At 37.4% G+C, this 18,375-nt stretch overlaps 1 protein-coding gene across 1 annotated transcript in view; it reads left to right on the forward strand.

The window, feature by feature from the left end:
• LOC132294900 (probable AMP deaminase) overlaps nucleotides 1-18,375 on the forward strand; it is a 43,144-nt gene that overhangs the window by 9,019 nt on the left and 15,750 nt on the right. The window contains exons 2-10 of the mRNA XM_059792922.1: nucleotides 1,342-1,538; nucleotides 2,177-2,390; nucleotides 2,654-2,832; nucleotides 2,972-3,023; nucleotides 3,179-3,306; nucleotides 3,390-3,569; nucleotides 3,757-3,824; nucleotides 3,968-4,110; nucleotides 10,593-10,654. Coding sequence (XP_059648905.1) covers nucleotides 1,342-1,538; nucleotides 2,177-2,390; nucleotides 2,654-2,832; nucleotides 2,972-3,023; nucleotides 3,179-3,306; nucleotides 3,390-3,569; nucleotides 3,757-3,824; nucleotides 3,968-4,110; nucleotides 10,593-10,654 — 1,223 coding nt within the window. The remainder of the gene's footprint in view (nucleotides 1-1,341; nucleotides 1,539-2,176; nucleotides 2,391-2,653; nucleotides 2,833-2,971; nucleotides 3,024-3,178; nucleotides 3,307-3,389; nucleotides 3,570-3,756; nucleotides 3,825-3,967; nucleotides 4,111-10,592; nucleotides 10,655-18,375) is intronic.

The raw sequence follows: 18,375 nt of genomic DNA on the forward strand, positions 1-18,375 counted from the left end.
TGATCGGTGTTTTATGTGCCGTCGGGATGAAGAGTCAGTGGACCATCTTCTTTTGCATGGTCCTGTGGCCAAGGTTTGTTGGGATTTGATGCTTGGCCTGTTTGGTTATCTTTGGGTCATGCTTGGCTCTGCTAGAGGTTTGATTGAGGCTTGGAAAGGCTGTTTTGTGGGGGCTCACATTCGAGAGGCTTGGAGGGCCACACCTCTCTGTATTTGGTGGTGCATTTGGCTTGAGAGAAACAGGAGATACTTTGAGGGAAAAGAGTCTCCTATTTTTGTTATGAAATTCTCCATTGTTTCCACTCTTTTTTGTTGGGTTTCGGGTAGAGATTATAGATCTTTTGAGGACATTGTTGATTTTTTGGCCTCCTTGAAGGCTTAGTGGTTTTTGCTTCTTGTTGTTCCTTTGGATGTGCTCTCCTTTTGAGCGCTTTTTTTATACAATTCTTACTTATCAAAAAAAAAAAAAAAAAGCATGGACATGCTCAGGAGGGGGTTGCACTTGTGTCAGCCACTTGTCTGACACTCTATATTAGTGTCCTCTTTTTTTTTTTTTCAATACGCTGGACACGCAGAAGACACGGCCGGCCGTTAGATTTTTTATTTTGATAAAAAGAGAGAAGATGAAGAGATATGTTTGTATGTGTGTGTGTATTCATTTGAAGGGAGATCAATGAAGCGAGATAAGAGATCTAAATGTGTTTAGAAATGGAAAAGATGGAGAGAACAGCCGGAAAAAGAGAGAAGTACTGGACCCATCATGAATGATAGAGTGAGGGGGAGAGAGAGAGGTTAAGAGATAGAGGAGAATAGGAGATGCCGGAGGCTTTCGGCTGGTGTTAAGGAGAGAGAGAAGTGGCGTGAACTTGGGGAAGAGAGAAAGGGATTTCAATCTCATCTCTATTGTGGAGGTGTTTGGTTACAAAGATAACAATCCTACTATGGGATACAAATATATATAAATAATATTATTTTTGTTTGTACATTCATGGAATTTGGGCCTATGATTTTATGGGCTATTTGGTGGACCTAATTTGAATGGGTTGTTTATAAACATAATTTCGAAATTGAGTAAAAGTTAAAAATTTATATATAATAAAAATATATATTATTATTTTATTGCCGTATCCATCCCATGTCCGTGTCCTATTTTTTTAAAATTTTCCGTATCGCCGTGTTCGTGTCGTATTGTACTTTTGTCCTGTGTTTGTGTCCATGCTTCTTAGGTTTTGATGGAATTATTGTTTGGTTCATTTTACAAAAATATCTGAAAAGGCTTCATCCTTTTAATCTAAATGTTCAATGTTTTTCCTTACTCTTAAATTCCATTTCATTGTGCAGGAGAGGATCAATCTGTTAATAAATCTGCTTCTAAGATGTGGGTGGGTTCTGGTGGTAGGCTAATGACTCCTAGATCCTCCGGTGGCTATGCATTTGAAAGTGCTGGAGATTCTGATGAGGAAGGAACTGACAATGCGGCTGGAGAGGACACACTTTTTACTTATCAGAACATCAATTCTTCAACTGAATATATGAATGTAAATGCCTTGTTATTATCTTTTCCTAAATTATTAAATTACTTTTGTTATTTTTCTAATTAAATTATGCACTGAGGTCCATAAGTTTTTCAGCTAGTTTACTACACTTAGAATGGAGCTACTTGATCTTAAGACAGAGATGTTATCGGTACCAACAGTGATCAGGGATCTTCAGGCACAGCAACCTGAAGAAAGGGAATTATAAAAAGATATGGTCATGACAATTCAGTTTCTATTGTTTTTTATGATGTCATGGATCATGACAATGTTAAGAGATATTTTTATTTAGATATGAAATCAAAATTGCTTTTTTGAAATGTAATTTTTTTGAGGCAAGCTATGGACTATTGGTTAACTGGTGTGACTTGTTCAAATTTGTTTTTTGGCCTATTGTAATTAAATTTTGTAAACTGTGGTAGTCGGCAGTCCCAACTCGCTGGTAGAAACAGGTGAAATGAGCACTCCATTTTACTGGCCAAGAAGCCCTGACTGTTTTTTACTTGTATGTGATAATCTCTTTTCTATGGCAACATTTCATGCTTTTGCAGTTCTACGAATTTTGTTTCAGCTGAAATGGTTGAAAGCAGCATTCTGAAAGAATCAGTTGTACACTTTACTAAGTGTTGATGGCTTTGCAGGACAGCTATTCAAACATTCAGAATTCATCCATTGCTCCATCAAAAACTGACATTGGGAACCGTACTCAAGATGAGAAATGTGGTAAAATTGAAAATGGAGCTGAAGCCTATGCTGATCAACATGGCAATGAAAAGGTAGATACAGCTGCAGTGCACAATTTGTGGAATGATCCTATTTTTGCCAACACTATTCCTTTGACAACTGCAGCGCATGGTATTCTCAACTTCCTGATTGTATCGATTTTCATTGGGTATTTCTGGTTGGTCTTGTTGCTTCAAGTTTTTCTGCATAGGTTTTCTGGCTATTGTTGGCCAACTAGCATATTTGTTTTAACAATTGTTTTGATACATCTCTGCTTCTTAATTGTTCATGTCCTATTAATATTTTCATGGTATTGTGGGAAAAGTAATGAAAAACCATACTTGATTACTTTTTCAATAGGTGACCTAAATGGGTGTGTGATTATGTTATGTCAGAGTCCGTGAATACTGAAGAGGAAGAGGTACGGAAGATGCTTCGTGAGTGTTTAGATCTGCGGGAGAGTTATCTTTACAGGGAAAAAGTAGCTCCGTGGATGAATGCAACTATTGGAGAATCTTGTGAATCAGAGACGAAGAGTGATCCATTTCACTTTGTCCCCGTTGAAGCAACTGCTGTGAGTTGTACTTCGCTCATTGAAATTTGTAACATGTTCTGAAATTATCTTCTTAATTTGTTTTGCAGAGCAGTCAAGTGAAGCCATTCATTTTTCTCTAAGCATTTTGTCTGATGTTGTTTCTTTAATTTGTAAACAGCACACCTTTAGGATGGAAGATGGAGTTGTACATGTTTATGCAAGTGAAAACGGTAACCTTTGCATGGCAATGCATAATGCACAAATAATAATAATAATCCATTATTGTAGTTTTTGATCAATGGCTAGACACATCTGTTTGGTTATTTTGTTTTCCTAGTATGAAAACCTCAAGCATTCTGTTGAACCTTTTTGTTTTTTCCTTAAGACTTGACAGATCTGTTTCCTGTTGCGAGTTCGACGACTTTTTTCACTGATATGCATCACCTTCTGAAAATTATGTCCATTGGAAATGTTCGCTCTATGTGCCATCATCGACTGCGGTTTCTTGAGGAGGTGATAATCTTCAGACTTTGGGACTTCTGCCTTCTCTTATTGGTTTCATATGTGTTTATAACTTAAATTTGACCACCATACAGAAATTCCGCCTTCATCTGTTAGTAAATGCAGATCGGGAGTTTCTTGACCAGAAAGGTGCACCCCATCGTGATTTCTACAATATCAGAAAAGTTGATACGCATGTGCATCATTCTGCTTGCATGAACCAGAAACATCTTCTGCACTTTATTAAGACAAAATTAAGAAAAGAACCGGATGAGGTAAAATATTTATTTCTTTTATTTAATTTTGAATTCTTTCAGCAGTTGCTTAAATTTTGAACTGTTTTGGGTGAGAGATTAAATTAATCCTGCTTTGATTTTATGATTTTTTTTTTTAGTGGGAACTGTTCAGCAAGTTTCTCTTTATTGATGCTTCTTAATTGTACTACTGCCTTCCACCATGCAGGTTGTCATATTCCGTGATGGAATTTATTTTACACTCAAGGAAGTTTTCGAGAGTTTGGATTTAACAGGGTTTGCTTCACTAATTTTTTTGTTGACATTTATTTTTCTTCTAGTAGTGCAAATCCTCCCATCTCTCTCTCTCTCTCTCTCTATCTCTGTCTCTGTCTCTGTCTCCATCTGTATGTCTCCAATTGTGAACAATTGCATTGCAGGCATGATCTTAATGTTGATCTTTTGGATGTTCATGCTGACAAGAGTACCTTCCATCGATTTGATAAATTCAATCTGAAGTATAATCCCTGTGGACAGAGCAGACTGAGAGAGATCTTTCTAAAGCAGGATAATCTCATCCAAGGTTTGGTGCACAATGAATGGAAATTTAACTACAAGCGTTAAAATGACGAACATAAGAAGTGGTTGTTTGCAAATTTTTAGGAGAATTAAGTTACATTTAGTGAAACATATGAATCAATAGAAAATGTTCTCTTTGATTTTTTACTCCATGTGTAACGGTAGTTGATATATATATGTTACATATATTCTCATTTATGCATGTTTTATATATTTGTTAAAATTTAGAAGTTACTTAAATATATGATCTAGTTTTGACTATAGGTGTTCCTTTCTGAAATGGGAACATGATTGATGATACACTATGGGATCTAGAAGTTTGTTCACTATATGTATATGTGTATATATATATATATATAATATGTATGCATTTCTTCAGTTCAGAAACTTATATTATATTTTGGTTCAGAAATTTTAAGCAATGTGATTTATGTTTTTACCATAGGTGTTGCTTTGGTTAATGGAAACACGAAACACTGGGGGAATTAGAATTGGGAAATGTGACTCACATACTATGAGAAGTACACTAGCAAATTCTGAAGATGGTTAGAAACCTTATCGGAATAATGTAGAACATGTGAAATGATACCAAAATAGATGAAGAAATTCAATTGTTTGTAGATTCTTTTTGGGTAAATAATTGTTAGTAGATTTTATCAAAATCATAGTATCGTACTAAATGTTCTTGTTATTTTGAGGATAAATTATCTTGACCTGCCCAAGGTTTGGGCAATAACCCCTGGATGGAACTTTTTAAATAGTCGTGGTCGACCTCCCCTGGGATTTTATGAAAATACAGATAGCCAACACCTTTAACAGCCGGTGAAGTCTGTTAAATAAATTTCCTTTAAATACCAAAATTAGAAATTACACAAACACACACACACACACACACCACCACCACCACCACCACCATTTCCTTGTCCCACAGCCACCTCTCTCTCTCTATTTCAACCACCAGCACCACATCCTCCCACCGCCACCACCTCGTCAGCTTTTTCTCTCTGCCTCTTTGACTCCCACAGTGCTCAGCAAAGAAGACCCTGTGGTTCACAACCTCACAGTACTCAGTGAGTTCAAACCCTTTGGCCTAGTTGCATAAGCTCTTGACGGAAAGCCTGTCGATAAGGTCTCCGACAAATATGATTACTTTTGACCCTGAAATCACCAGACAGAGAGATGAGACTGATAACACATTGCCTTTGAGTGATCAAAGTGATCATGAGGGAATCAGTGCTTTCATCCCCAAATTTGAATTCACAACTGATGATTCAAAGAGCTGATGATTTAAAGAATTTCAATTGATATTCAGAATCTTGAATGCCAGTGCTTATGGAGCTATTTGAATGTCAGAAGAGTGTGATTGGTTAATTGGCACCAATGAATTGCCATGTTAGTTAAATGCAATGTATGCTGTTCAAGAATGTTTGATTATGGGCAAGTAATGCAATAGAAAATGTGTTTGTCGTGTTTTTGTATATGTTTAGTGAGAGACAATTAGGGTTAGGGTTCCATGTCTATTGAGAGAGAAAGAAGAGAGAAGAGAGAAGAGAGACGAGAGGAGATGATAAGGCTTAGAGTTTATGTACAGAGAAAGAAGAGTTTTCAAAGAGAGAAACTGTATAGAGAGAGTGAAGACTAGGAATCTGACAAACAAAATTACGGGAAATACGCTACTCTAATATGCTATATGGGAGTCATTTTAAAAATAAACGAAGAAACTCCACTAGTAATAGATTATAGGAGACAAAGAAACTCCGCTGGTAATAGATTATTTTAAAATCAGGCTGATATTATTATTATTATTATCTTTTAGAAGTTGTTTAAATAGGAACCAGATTTATTTATTTTTCTTTTCTAACTAGAATAGTAAATCGACTAATGTGTAAAGGCTGTAAGGTTATTTCAAGAGAGAACAATATATCAAAATATAGGTGGATGGTTTTGGATGTATGCATTGAAGGGAAATTGAGGAAGAGAAATGATATTAGACATTCAAGAAGTAGGTGGTGGAATTTAGGGAGAAAGGATATTATTTAAATAAGACGCTCAAAGAAACGTAGAAAAAGCAATTGATGTTGAATAGGATAATCGAATGTATTAAAGATTAATTGAAGAAGTTATTGAAGAATCAGAAGGAAAAGTGCTAGTATATAAAGGAACTTGGCGGCGGGACGACAATACATTGTAGTAAAAACAAAAAAGAATTGTTAAGTTTATGTTAAAAAATTAAGCATGGTTGAAATGCTAACATTGAGATACGTGTAAAGGAGAAATTAAAATGAAGTGGAATTCCTATTTATATAGTGTTTTTGTAGCCAGTGCTACAACATTATTTTTATTTTATATGCATTTTCCTAAAGTGTATTGGTCATTCCTCTCTCTCTCTTTGGATAAGTAAGATATCATTAAAGGCCCTCAAAAAGGGGAGCGAACCCAAAAGAATACAAAGGACGCCCAATGCGACACTAAAATTTCAAGCTATCCACAAAATCCAAAAGATCCCCATAGATTTACAATTTTGCTCATTAACCCAAAAAAATAAAGTGGAGAATATATTATATTTGATAGTCCAAAGTGGAGATTCCTCTCCATCAAATGATCTCCTATTTCTCTCACGCCACAAGCCCCACCATAAACAAAGGCTAGTGACCCTCCAAGCATCTCTGACTCGGCTTGCCACTATACACGCTCACCTAGCCTCTAACACGTCCATCGTGGAATCTGGAAACACCCAAACCATGCCAAACACAACCAAGTACATAGACCAAATATTCCTCGCCTCCGGGCAGTGAATAAGAAGATGGTTCATAGATTCTCCCGTCTAACCGTCTTCTTACACATGCAACACCAGTTCTCCTTCTAAGATTGTTAAGAGTGAGAATGCTTCCATGGGCAGCTGACTAAGCAAAAAAGGCGACCTTCAAGGGGGCCTTTGTCCTCCAAACCGCCTTCCAAGGGAAGGTAGAACCTGGGGTCTCCGCCAGGCTGTGGCAAAAAAGACCTAACCTCAAAGACCCCTATCGGGGTACTCACCCACATCATCTCATCCATTCCCTCACCCTCCACCACCCGACTATAGAGCAAAGCTAGGAACTCCGTGACGTCCATAAGCTCCCCAATCATGAAATGCTCTACGAAAGTGCATGTCCCAAGTAATCCTCCCATCATCAAGTCGATAAACAGTAAGCAACCAGATCATGTTATTTGCAAAGATCCTGAAGAGTTGAGGAAACCTACGAGCCAACACTAAGTCCCCACACTAGTGATACTCCCAAAACCTGACGTGCCTCTCTTTTCGAACTCTGAACCGAATGTGTTTGGAAAACTCATCCCAACCCTTCCGGATAAGCTTCCAAACACCCACACCCGCTGGGGATCTCACCTCCCCAGAAACCCACCCTCCCTCTCCCTCCCCGCATTGACAGGCAATGACCATCCTCCATAATTTGGACCTTTAGCCCCCAAATCTCCAAAGCCATTTTCCTAACAAAGACTTGTTGAACAAATCCAACCTCGTAATACCCAACCCACCCTTCTTTAAAGGGGAATGCACTCTTTCCCTGTTAACTAAGTGGCATTTGAACTCTTCACCTTACCACCCTACAATTTTTTTCTCTGAATCTCCTCTAATCTCCGAACAATAGACATAGGCATCGGGAACAGAGATATGAAGAAATTAGGAAGGTTCGAAAGAGTGCTCTTCATAAGAGTAAGCCTCCCTCCTTTCGAAAGGTATTGCTTCTTCCAACCTGCAAGTCTTCTTTCAAATCGCTCAACCACAAGGTCCCAAACTGAAGTCCTCCTCGACAAGGCTCCCAGGGGTCGCCCCAAAAAGGAGATCGGAAAATAGCGAACACCACACCCAAGAATGTTAGCTAAACCATGAATCTCCTCAACCTCCCCAAGTGGAACCAACTCGCTTTTTCCAATGTTGATTTTCAGCTCTGAAACAACTTGGAAACAAGCCAAAACACATCTCAAGAACCTCAGCTGATCCACTTTCGCAAGAATGAGTTTTTTTTCCCTAAATGAAGAATTTTTTTATAAATATAAACATTATGGTACAATGCAGAAAGGGAAGGCACCCTCACCGAAGACAAAATCCTTTGAGAGGATCACATATATAGAGCAGAGGTATAATCCCTACTTCAACAAGAAAAACTTGTAGAGCTTAGGTTAAGACATCTTGGAGACAGGCCCCCAAGACATCCATTAGCTCCCAGACAATACACTTCAGAAGAGTTCTAGGACACCCAGTTACATCATTGTGACGTCTTCCATTTCTTTCACTCCATAGAAAATACAAACTGGCAGAAAAGATCATCTTGGAGTGCTTATTCCTGAACGATTTCACTGCAAATTGTTGCACCAAATCAAAAGCAAAGTTACTGATCCAAGACTGTTTTCAAATCCTCCATTTAAACATGTCAGCAATACGACACCAGACCTGCCAGGTATAATCACAGGCTACAAATAAATGGTCCACAGTTTCTTCATGCTTACAGCATAAACAGCACACTGAAGCAAGTGAGATGCCTCTCCTCTGCAAATTGGATCCAGTCATTCAAGTATGAGATTATTGGTTCCCAAGTTATACCAATGGTTAAGTTTATATATTCTACCCTTTTTGGCACACCGAATTAGCAGACAGTGGTTTATGGTCTTATTAGCTTTAGTTTACAATAGGTTGTCATGACTAATTTGTCTAAACTGATGTTCTCCAACTCCAAATTTTGAGGGAGGAAAAAGAAAGAAGGAAAAAAACTCCCAACTCTTGAGATTGTTGAAAGATGCGCTGAAGTGGGGGAGGAGAAAGAAGTGCCTGAGATTTCTTCCATTTTGGGATGTTTTAGGTTTGAAAATTTCTGTCTAGACTTCTGCTTTTATAAAGTGGAAAGAATGGGAAGGGTGCCAGTAGCATTGTACAGTATTCATTTGAATTCTAAATGGATTTTGCCACAAGATCCAATGCAAGCTGCCAGCTTGACATCTCATACTTTTGAATAATGCAATTTATCTATTTAAATACATGTTCGTCTTGTCCCTGTGAACTTCATGAAGGTGATTTGTATTAATGTTTACCTCTCTTGATCTTGGGAGCTACCCTCGTACCGCTTTGACGAGCGGCTCCAATAATTTTTAGCTATACATTTCATTACACCTTAGTTGTTTCTTCAATATATTTTAGATTGAATCCATGTACATAAGCTTTATCTTACCACAATATGACAAAAGTGCGTCAGTCCCTTATCAGTTATCACAATAGCAAAGAAGTCGAACTGAAACTGGAATTGTGATAGATGTTAGAAAATCTTTGTGAAACCATTCTTTTGGACCTCTTAATCCATGAGTTTTACTAGGTTCTGGAAAGTGCATATAATATAACAGAGAATTTTGTAGAAATCATTTCTTTGTATGTGGTTGTTGAGAAAAAAAAAAGAGAAGAAAGTAAGAAATGATGTGTCTTGCTTTTGAGGGACGCGTTCCCTGTTTGAACGCTATGTGTCTGTTGCTTTTGAGGGATGCGTTCCCTGTTTGAACGCTATGTGTCTGTTGCTTTTGAGGGATGCGTTCCCTGTTTGAACGCTATGTGTCTGTTGCTTTGAGGGATGCGTTCCCTGTTTGTACGCTTTTTATACAATTTTTGCTTATCAAAAAAAAAAAAGAAAAGGAAAAAGAAAAAGAAAAAGAAAAAGAAAAGAAATGACGTGTCTGTTTTGTTTCAATGGTAGATGTTCTCTTATTAAGTCACTAGGGTAGAGGGAGATTGTTAAAGAAACCTCCTGATCAAATATGTATGGCATATTCACCCTACTAATCTCCCTTGAGGTTGTGATCTCAGCAACACTAGCATATACATTAGGTTTTATCTTTATTTCTGTTTATATTATTACGAGAGAATACTGGTAAGTTACATATTTTCCCTTATTATATTATATCATCTAAAAAATATGGAATATATTTGAAAGTTACAAGGGATGCCAATTTTTTTGGTACCATACTGGACCATTGTATGACATTTCAACAAATCCTGTCAAACCTTCGTTATTTTGTTTTTCCCTGTTTGGGTGTTTAGGTGCAGTGGTAAACATAAATATAATTCGTTTCCTTTGTAGTTTTCAGACTTATTCATTGAGGTGCATATTCAAAACCTTTTCCTCTTCCTTTTTCATTTTCCTACCTAAATTGGTTGACATCTCCTATTATCAAACAGAATCAGAATGTGATGCTTATTTAGACAAGTTTTAGACTTGGAATTGGGGATTGACTATTCGAGATCTAATACGCCAAGTTATTTTTCTTCTTGAATCTTTTTCACCCTCTTATATTATATTTGCTCCAATTTTGCTTTTTTATTTTTTATTTTTTCCATTAGTTTCCGCCATATATACTTATAGAAACCAGGTCATAATATAATGTTGTTGACTTGAATTATGCACAGAAAATATTTGTTAATTTTGATTTTTAAGGTTAACATTTCAGGTCGTTTCCTAGGAGAAGTGACAAAGCAGGTTTTGTCAGATCTTGAAGCAAGTAAATACCAGGTATGGCTATTTATATGTTTATTTTTTTTACATTTTATGTTTTTTTGAGTTTCTTTTCTTATATATTAAGTTGTTTTTGGTTATTTCATTGATGTTGGCAACAAAAATTCAACAAGTCTGTGAACCTCCTTTTGCAAGGAGCTCCTTGTTATTTGGGTAAGTGATGTAGTGCCAAAGTGGCAGCCACGTCGACACCATATGGATCCCTAGGTGGCATAATTGGAAGACTACCCATGTCAACACCACTTGGGTTGACTTGAAATTTGACTTGGAATATACGACTTTTCATTCAACTACCCGCCTAGTATTTAATGTCTTATAAGTTTCCTTTAAGTAATTTATCTTCTTGTCATTTTGTGTTTTGTGTTAAAGTTTTAGCCATATTTAATGATGTAGTAGTAGATATATGGGTGGAGAGATGGAATTTTAGCTTTTTGAATAAAATTAGAGCTTAGATCGTTATCCAGCTTCTTCTATTGGTTGTGTTTTATGTTCTAACTTCGTCTTCCTCACTCTTATCCACCCGCATCATTTGGTATCAAAGGTTGTGGTATGCTCTAAGGCCTACTTCTCTTCACTATTTTTACAGCGGCGAGAATACGTGATAATTGTATGATGATAGACTTGAGAGACGAAAGAGATGATGAACTTCAAACACTTTGAGGACAAGTTGAGAAGCTTACTTTGCGACTTGAATGCTAAGAAGCTCGTAGTAAGCATGGTAGGTTAAGTTGTGGGTCTTCTAGTAACGAGTTCAATGAGGACCCTTTCTCCCATCACGAGGACTCTTGATTTTTGTATGAGAGTGTCCCACACTTGTCCTACATTGTTTTTTGACCAAAGTCTATCTTCTAGGAATATTTGATATTTTTGTGCGTGGCCTAAACGGACTTAGATTATTTTGATTTTTGGTATTTAGGAGTTTTTAGTGATTAGGTTTCGTATTCTATTTATTTTTTTTGTAATTTTTAGAGATAGTTGAATTTTTGGCTTATTTTAGCTTTCCTTTTGTTGTTAGTTTTCTTGTGATGTTATGATGGAGATCAATGGCACAAATCTTTAAAGGTGTATAAAAGGCGCCAAAAGGAGGATTCTAAGATTCGAGCTGGCATAGGCTAGATAGTATGGGTCCACATGGATTTTTGAATAATTGGGAGATTTGGTCAACTTTTTGTTACTTTAATTATGCTATTAGGTATGTATTGATTATCTTAATTATGGGGTAGTCCTAGAGTCAAATATTGATTGCCTTAATTATGGATGATTACTTTTATTATGTTATAGAGTCAACTTTTGATTGAAGGGGTACTCCAAGGGTAATGAGCTGTACTCACAGAATGTTATAAAAGGGGTAGAATGTAATCTTGGCGAGGCAGTGAATGAATGAATAAAAAATATCCTTTGAGATTTATTTGTGAGTGATTCACAAATTGTGGAACAACTTAAAGGGCTGAATGCTCGATGCGATGAGATAGGAGCTTGAATTTCGCGGCCTTTTAACAAATCGGTAGCCCTTGAAGAAGGATCTGCATGTGGTACTAATGATGGCAGAAACCGCGAGCATCAACCACCTATGTTACCCGGACTCGGGTATGGGTGTCGGGCATGGGTACGTGTCTAGAGGTCGGATCCACCAATCTATTCAATTATAGGACACGGGGACACGGAATAAAAGTGTCCCAAATTCGGACACGGGTACCTAGACACGGCATATAACAGAACTTGAACTACTTATTTACATAACTACATAGTTGTGGTTCAACACGTAGTTTACAAAAATTGTCTTCTACCATAGATCATATATAAAATATTCTGTTATGATGGATTGAAGGCCATCTTTTTACTGTATCTCTCTTCTTCTTCTTCTTCTTTTTATTTTTTTATTTTTTTAAAAAAACACCGATCATTAGTTCAATAGTTCTAGAATTTATTATATATTTAGACCCATACTCATATTGGACACGTCTTAATTATTATACAATAATAAAAGTATTACCTATTTATCGCAGTCTCTCAAGTATAGACATTATGTTTTACTCTCTCTCAACAAAAAAGAAAAAGAAAAAAAAAGAGATATATCCTTGTCATTTGTCTTTTAGTTGGTAAGGTAGATGGTTTTTTACAAGAAAAGTAGTGTAAATGGTAAAGTAAAAAGTAACTGCACAAGGCTCTACATATATTGTTTTTTAAATACTACTAAGAAAAGTAAGCAAGTCTCCTAAGACTAAAAAAGATACGAAGCAAATGTAAAAGTAAGAAAAGTCAAAAAGTAAATGCACTGGGTCCAATAAAAAAGTACCCGCACTGAGCCGAATGTGATAAAGGAACGTAGAAACAAAGAAAACGTGGCAGTAAAAATGACCACTCATCTGCCACACGTCAGACCATTAAATATAGAGATGAGTGGCTTGAATTCACTCTCGCATAAAATTAAAAATCGTGTAACAGCCGCGCGTTGAAAACAACCATCTTCAACCTTAAAAAAGCCCTAATTTCTAACCAGCAGACGCGAGCATGTCTTCTTCAGTCATTGATCAGCCGTGTCCAATGGAAGTAAGGGGTGTCCGACCCATATTTCGTGTCGGTGTCCGTGTCGTGTTGTGTCGACACGGACACCCTAACCTAAACTGCTGAGTCCAGGTAACACAGTCAACAACCTTTACACTCTTAACAAAGGTGTAATTTGAAGGTTGATCCACCACTCCATCCCATGTTGGAGTTACTAAGAAATCCATTAGAGGTGAATCATCATGAGCCATATGATGTTGCTCGAGATATTACAAAGAAGTTAAGTGAGAACTCGCCGCACACAAACAACAACAATGCTGCCAAATGGTGGATCAAAACCATCTTTCTCTAACATGGCTAATCAAGAAGGAAAGAGTACTATGGCTAGCAAGGTTAATGAGAACCTGCTTGACCATGAAACCTACAACACTGATGATCCGGAAGAGGATGAAGAGAATGTTCCATCCATCTCTATTGGGAGGAACATCCTCGCAGCCCCTAATGTTGAACACGAAGATGGGCGGCTCACCTCTAATTTTCAGATGCAAGTTCGTTGTGGAAACCAAGCTCGGAAGCCTATTATTGATGGCGGCGGCTGCACACGTGTTGTCTCCATAGCCACGGTTTAGCGCCTCAAGCTTTCAATCCAACCACATCCACAACCTTTCAAAGTGGCTTGGATAGATGGTACTTCAGTTCCAGAAGCTTTTAGGGGGCTCAGGGGAAGATATACTCAGTACTGTGCTGCACATAATCATCTGAAGGCTGTTGGAGTAGAATTTCCACCATGAGAGGAAAATAGTGTCCCGTTGCTTACTCCACAAATCCAGCCGGTGGTTAAGGAAGCTGCTGTTCAAGCCTCTCTTCAGTCCAATGCTTCTGGACTCAGCGTGGCAGGGATTCTAAATGCTCAGGGACTAACAAATTGGTTAATGGAAATGCTTGGTGCCTTGGATGCTCAGAATCGTGAGGGCACAAAGCAAGAGGTGATTGCTGACATTGTTGATCAATGTCATTCTCGCCAAAACCATGTTGCGATACTTGTAAACAATACCGCAGATGAGGAACTTCTATGCAAGAAATTTGCGTTGAATGATAACTTGCAGCGTGTTCTTTGCCAACACGTTAACATTGCAAAAAAAAACCCGTGTGTGGAAGTTGGAATGATAGAGAATCATGAGACAAGAGATGCTTTTTTACTTGGCTTGCCTAGAACTAGTGTAGGACATGATTCTATATCTGTTGTTGTGAATTGTTTTTCAGAAATGGCACATTTCCTTGTGTTCTAAGACTTCTATGCTGTCTACATTGTCAATCCTTTTTTCTAAGACGTTGTCCGATTTCATGGGTTGCACATTACAATTGTTTCTGCTCGAGATGTGAAGTCTACGAGTTATTTTTGGCCCAAATTATGGAAGTTGCTGAATACCAGGCTGGAATTTTCTTGGTTCTTTTCACCCACAAACTGATGGCCAAATCGAGGTTTTTAGTCGTAGCTTGGGTGACTTGCTTTGTTGCCTTGTTGGTAACCATATTACTAGTTGGTACCAGATTCTTCCTACGGCTGAATATGCATACAACATTTCTGTAAAAAGGACCACTGGGCGCTGCCCCTTTGAAATTGTGGCAGGTTTACGTCCTAGGAAGCCAATTGGTTCAGTACCTTTACTAATTCAGGCACATGCTTTTAGTAAGCATATCCAAGATATTCATGTTGAAGTTCAAAGGAAGATTGCGATAAGCAATGAGAGTCACAAGGCACAAGCTGATTGTCAGAGTGGTTATCAGAAGTTCCTTGTTACATGGGAGGTACCTTCCAATTTTGTATTGTACTTGGATTGCTGATAGTGAGTTCCAATATCTAGCTCCTGACCTTTATGAGCAATTTCATCCCTTTATCTCATCGGAGTCGAGTTTTTCCAAGTCAAAGAGAATTGATAGAGATCAATAGCAGAAATCTCTAAAGGTGTATAAAAGGCGCCAAAAGGAGGATTCTAAGATTCGAGCTGGCATAAGCTTTAGATAATATGGGTCCACATGGAGTTTTGAATAATTGGGAGATTTGGTCAACTTTTAGTTACTTTAATTATGCTATTAGGTAAGTATTGATTACCTTAATTATGGGTTAATCCTAGAGTCAAATATTGATTGCTTCAATTATGGGGTGATTACTTTTATTATGTTATAGAGTCACTTTTTGATTACTTTAATTATGGGGTACTCCAAGGGTAATGAGCTGCACTCACAGAATGTTATAAAAGGGGTAAAATGTAATCTTGGTGAGGTAGTGAATGAATGAATAAAAAATATCCTTTGAGATTTCTTTGTGAGAGTGATTCTCAAATTCTGAGGGTGTGGGACATTCTCTAAGTGTGATACCTAGGCCTTGTTGGAGTGATTCCAATAGGGTTGTTTTTTTTTTTTTTTTTTTTTTTGTTTTCCTCAATTCTATTTCTCTACTAGCGACTCTTGAACAATAGCTCTGTTTATCTGAATTTCCAGCCCATAATTCTTATTTGCTTTCTTCTCTTTGAGTCTGTTCTTGTTAGGGCTGCAACTTGGGCGGGCTAACCCAGCCCAACCTAACCCCAACCCAGGAATTTTGAAATTTAGGCTTTAAATTCACAAATCGGGCTCATGTTCGGGTTAGATTTTATCAAAACCCAGACATATTCGAGTCGGGCTCGGGCTTAACTCGAACCCAACCCAAAACCCAAAATAATTTTTTTTTTCCTCCTTTCTCTCTCGTCTCTCTGCTTTCTCTCTCTTCTTTCTCTTTCTCTCTTTGCCGCCGCCGTCCCTCGCCCTCAGCCGCTGATCCACCGCCGCTGTAGTCCCTCCGCCTCTGCCGCCGTCGCCGTCACTTCCAAAAATTAAATAAAACCCATACATACAAGTTAGCAGTTGTAGAGAGAGAGGGGGGCAAGCTTGAGAGTTCAGAGACAGTGGCTGAAGCTTGCGAATGGCGAACCCGAACTGGAAAAGGGGTGATGGAAACTGATACGGGTTTTGATTTTTTGAGCAATCTGAAATGATATGTCGATATGGGTTTTGAACTTTTGATTCTTGCAGACAGATAGACAAACTGAAATATATGGGTTTTGAACTTTTGATTCTTGTAGATTTTGTAGTTTGCAGTTGCAGAGAGACTGTAGGGGTGGCAAAATTCGACACGACTTGCCAACACGACACGAGTTAAATGGGTAATGGGTTTACTATAAACGGGTTCTTGTCGTAAACGGGTTGACACGATTAACCCGTTAAGTTAAACGTGTCGTGTTATGGTTTTAGGGCTCAACCCATTTAACCCGTTTTGACCCGTTTAATTAAATGTGTCACCCGTGAACTCGTATAATCCGTATAACCTGTTTTGACCTGATAGGGGACATTTTGGTCATTTCATAGTATACATAAGAAACCCTATTGTACATATCACATTATCACTATACGCCTTTAGTCATTAGACTTATTACGCAGCAGCAGATATTTTCTCTCTCTTCTCTTCAGTCTCTCTCTCCTCTTTCTTCTTCAAAGTTCAGACGAGACAACTCCCTTTCTCTCTCAAATCCTCGATTTTTCATTTTTTCCTTAGAGAAAAATCATCTCTATCATCGATCTATCTTCAGTCCAGTCTCCAATCCTCCATCTCTATCAGCGATCTATCTTTTTGTTGCACCTGATTCTTCTACAACTCAGTGAACTCACCCGGATCTATCTTCTTGTAAAATACTAAAATTATATATGGTTTATCTAAATATTGTTTTAGTCCTCCTCTCTCTATCTAAATTTGACAAGATTTGCTCAATATCTGATTTTTCAAACCCTCCTTCATAGTCTTGGGTTTCTGGTCGAATCGATCTTGATTTGTGAGTTCTTATAGAGATATTAGGGTTATTTGTTTCGTTAGAAAATATTTTGCAGCTTTTACGATTGCATAGTTATATCAAAGTTTTGATGCCATATTTCTTGGAATTTTGTTGTGTTGAATGAGTTCTTGAGCAAGACAAAGATTTTTTTGTGTTTTTCTCTGAACGATGTTCTTCGCTGGTTTGAAACTTTTTTGTTGAATTAAATATTTAATTATTATAATTACAAATTATGAGGGAAAATTTTGTTCTTTCCATATAAATGATTTGATCTTTAAAAATTTCAAGGTATGATTATCCATTATTTTTCATTCATGGACTCTCTTCTCTCTTACACGTGAATTCCTACAATATTAATTTGAAGTTTCGGTAAAAACTGTTTTTCTTTTATTTGGAAGAAAAAAATATGCCATATTTATTGGAATTCTGTTGTGGTGAATGATTTATTGGTGATTGGGTGGTTTTTACTTTTTATGTTGATTATGATGGTTGAGCAAGACAAAGATTTTCTGTGTTTTTCTTATATTGTTGTTCTTTGCTGGTTTGTAACTTTTTGTTGAATTAATATATGTATTTTTTTTTTTCCTTCATATAAAATGGTTTGAACCAAATGCTTTCTCTAATCAAAATTATTAACTAAAGACAAATACAGAACATAGAATATAATACTTGGCCACATTTAACAGGTTAAGTTGTTAAACAGGTTAAACGGGTAAACATGTTAAACAGGTTGTGTTTGGTATATCTAACACGACTCGTTTATTAAATGGGTTACACGTGTCGTGTTGTGTCACCCGTTTAATAAACATGTCGTGTTCGGGTTTAGGATATGTGGCACGATTATTAATCGTGTCGTGTTTGAGTTGACATGTTTAGTGTTATACCCTTAGGTCGACACGACACGATTATGACACGCGAACCTGAATTGCCACCTGAGAGAGAGAGAGAGAGCAAGTTCAGAGTCGAGAACGAGAATAGAGATGGAGGCGATTGGGGAGGCTAAAATGATTTGCCCTAAAAATATTTTGTTTTTTAATAATAATATAATCAAATATATATAAATTCCCCGGGAAAAAAAAAAAAAACTCAACCCATTGGACCCAACCCGACCGAAAATATTCGGTCCGGGTTATGACTATAACCTATGTTGGGTACAATTCGGGCTGGCCCAACCCAACCCGTTTCGGGTTGAGGTTGGATTAGGACTGGGTTAGGTTGGGCCAGCCCAACTTGCAGCCCTAGTTCTTGTCCTACATCATGTTAGTTTTCTTTATTTTAAATGTATGTACTGCACAGAACAGAATATTCATTGATTAATAAAATTTCAAAATTCTCTTTGCTAATACT

Source organism: Cornus florida, unplaced genomic scaffold (assembly GCF_030987335.1).
Source record: "Cornus florida cultivar Cherokee Brave unplaced genomic scaffold, ASM3098733v1 CherokeeBrave_3.0.0_Hap2_Chr02, whole genome shotgun sequence".
Classification (NCBI taxonomy): Eukaryota; Viridiplantae; Streptophyta; class Magnoliopsida; order Cornales; family Cornaceae; genus Cornus; species Cornus florida.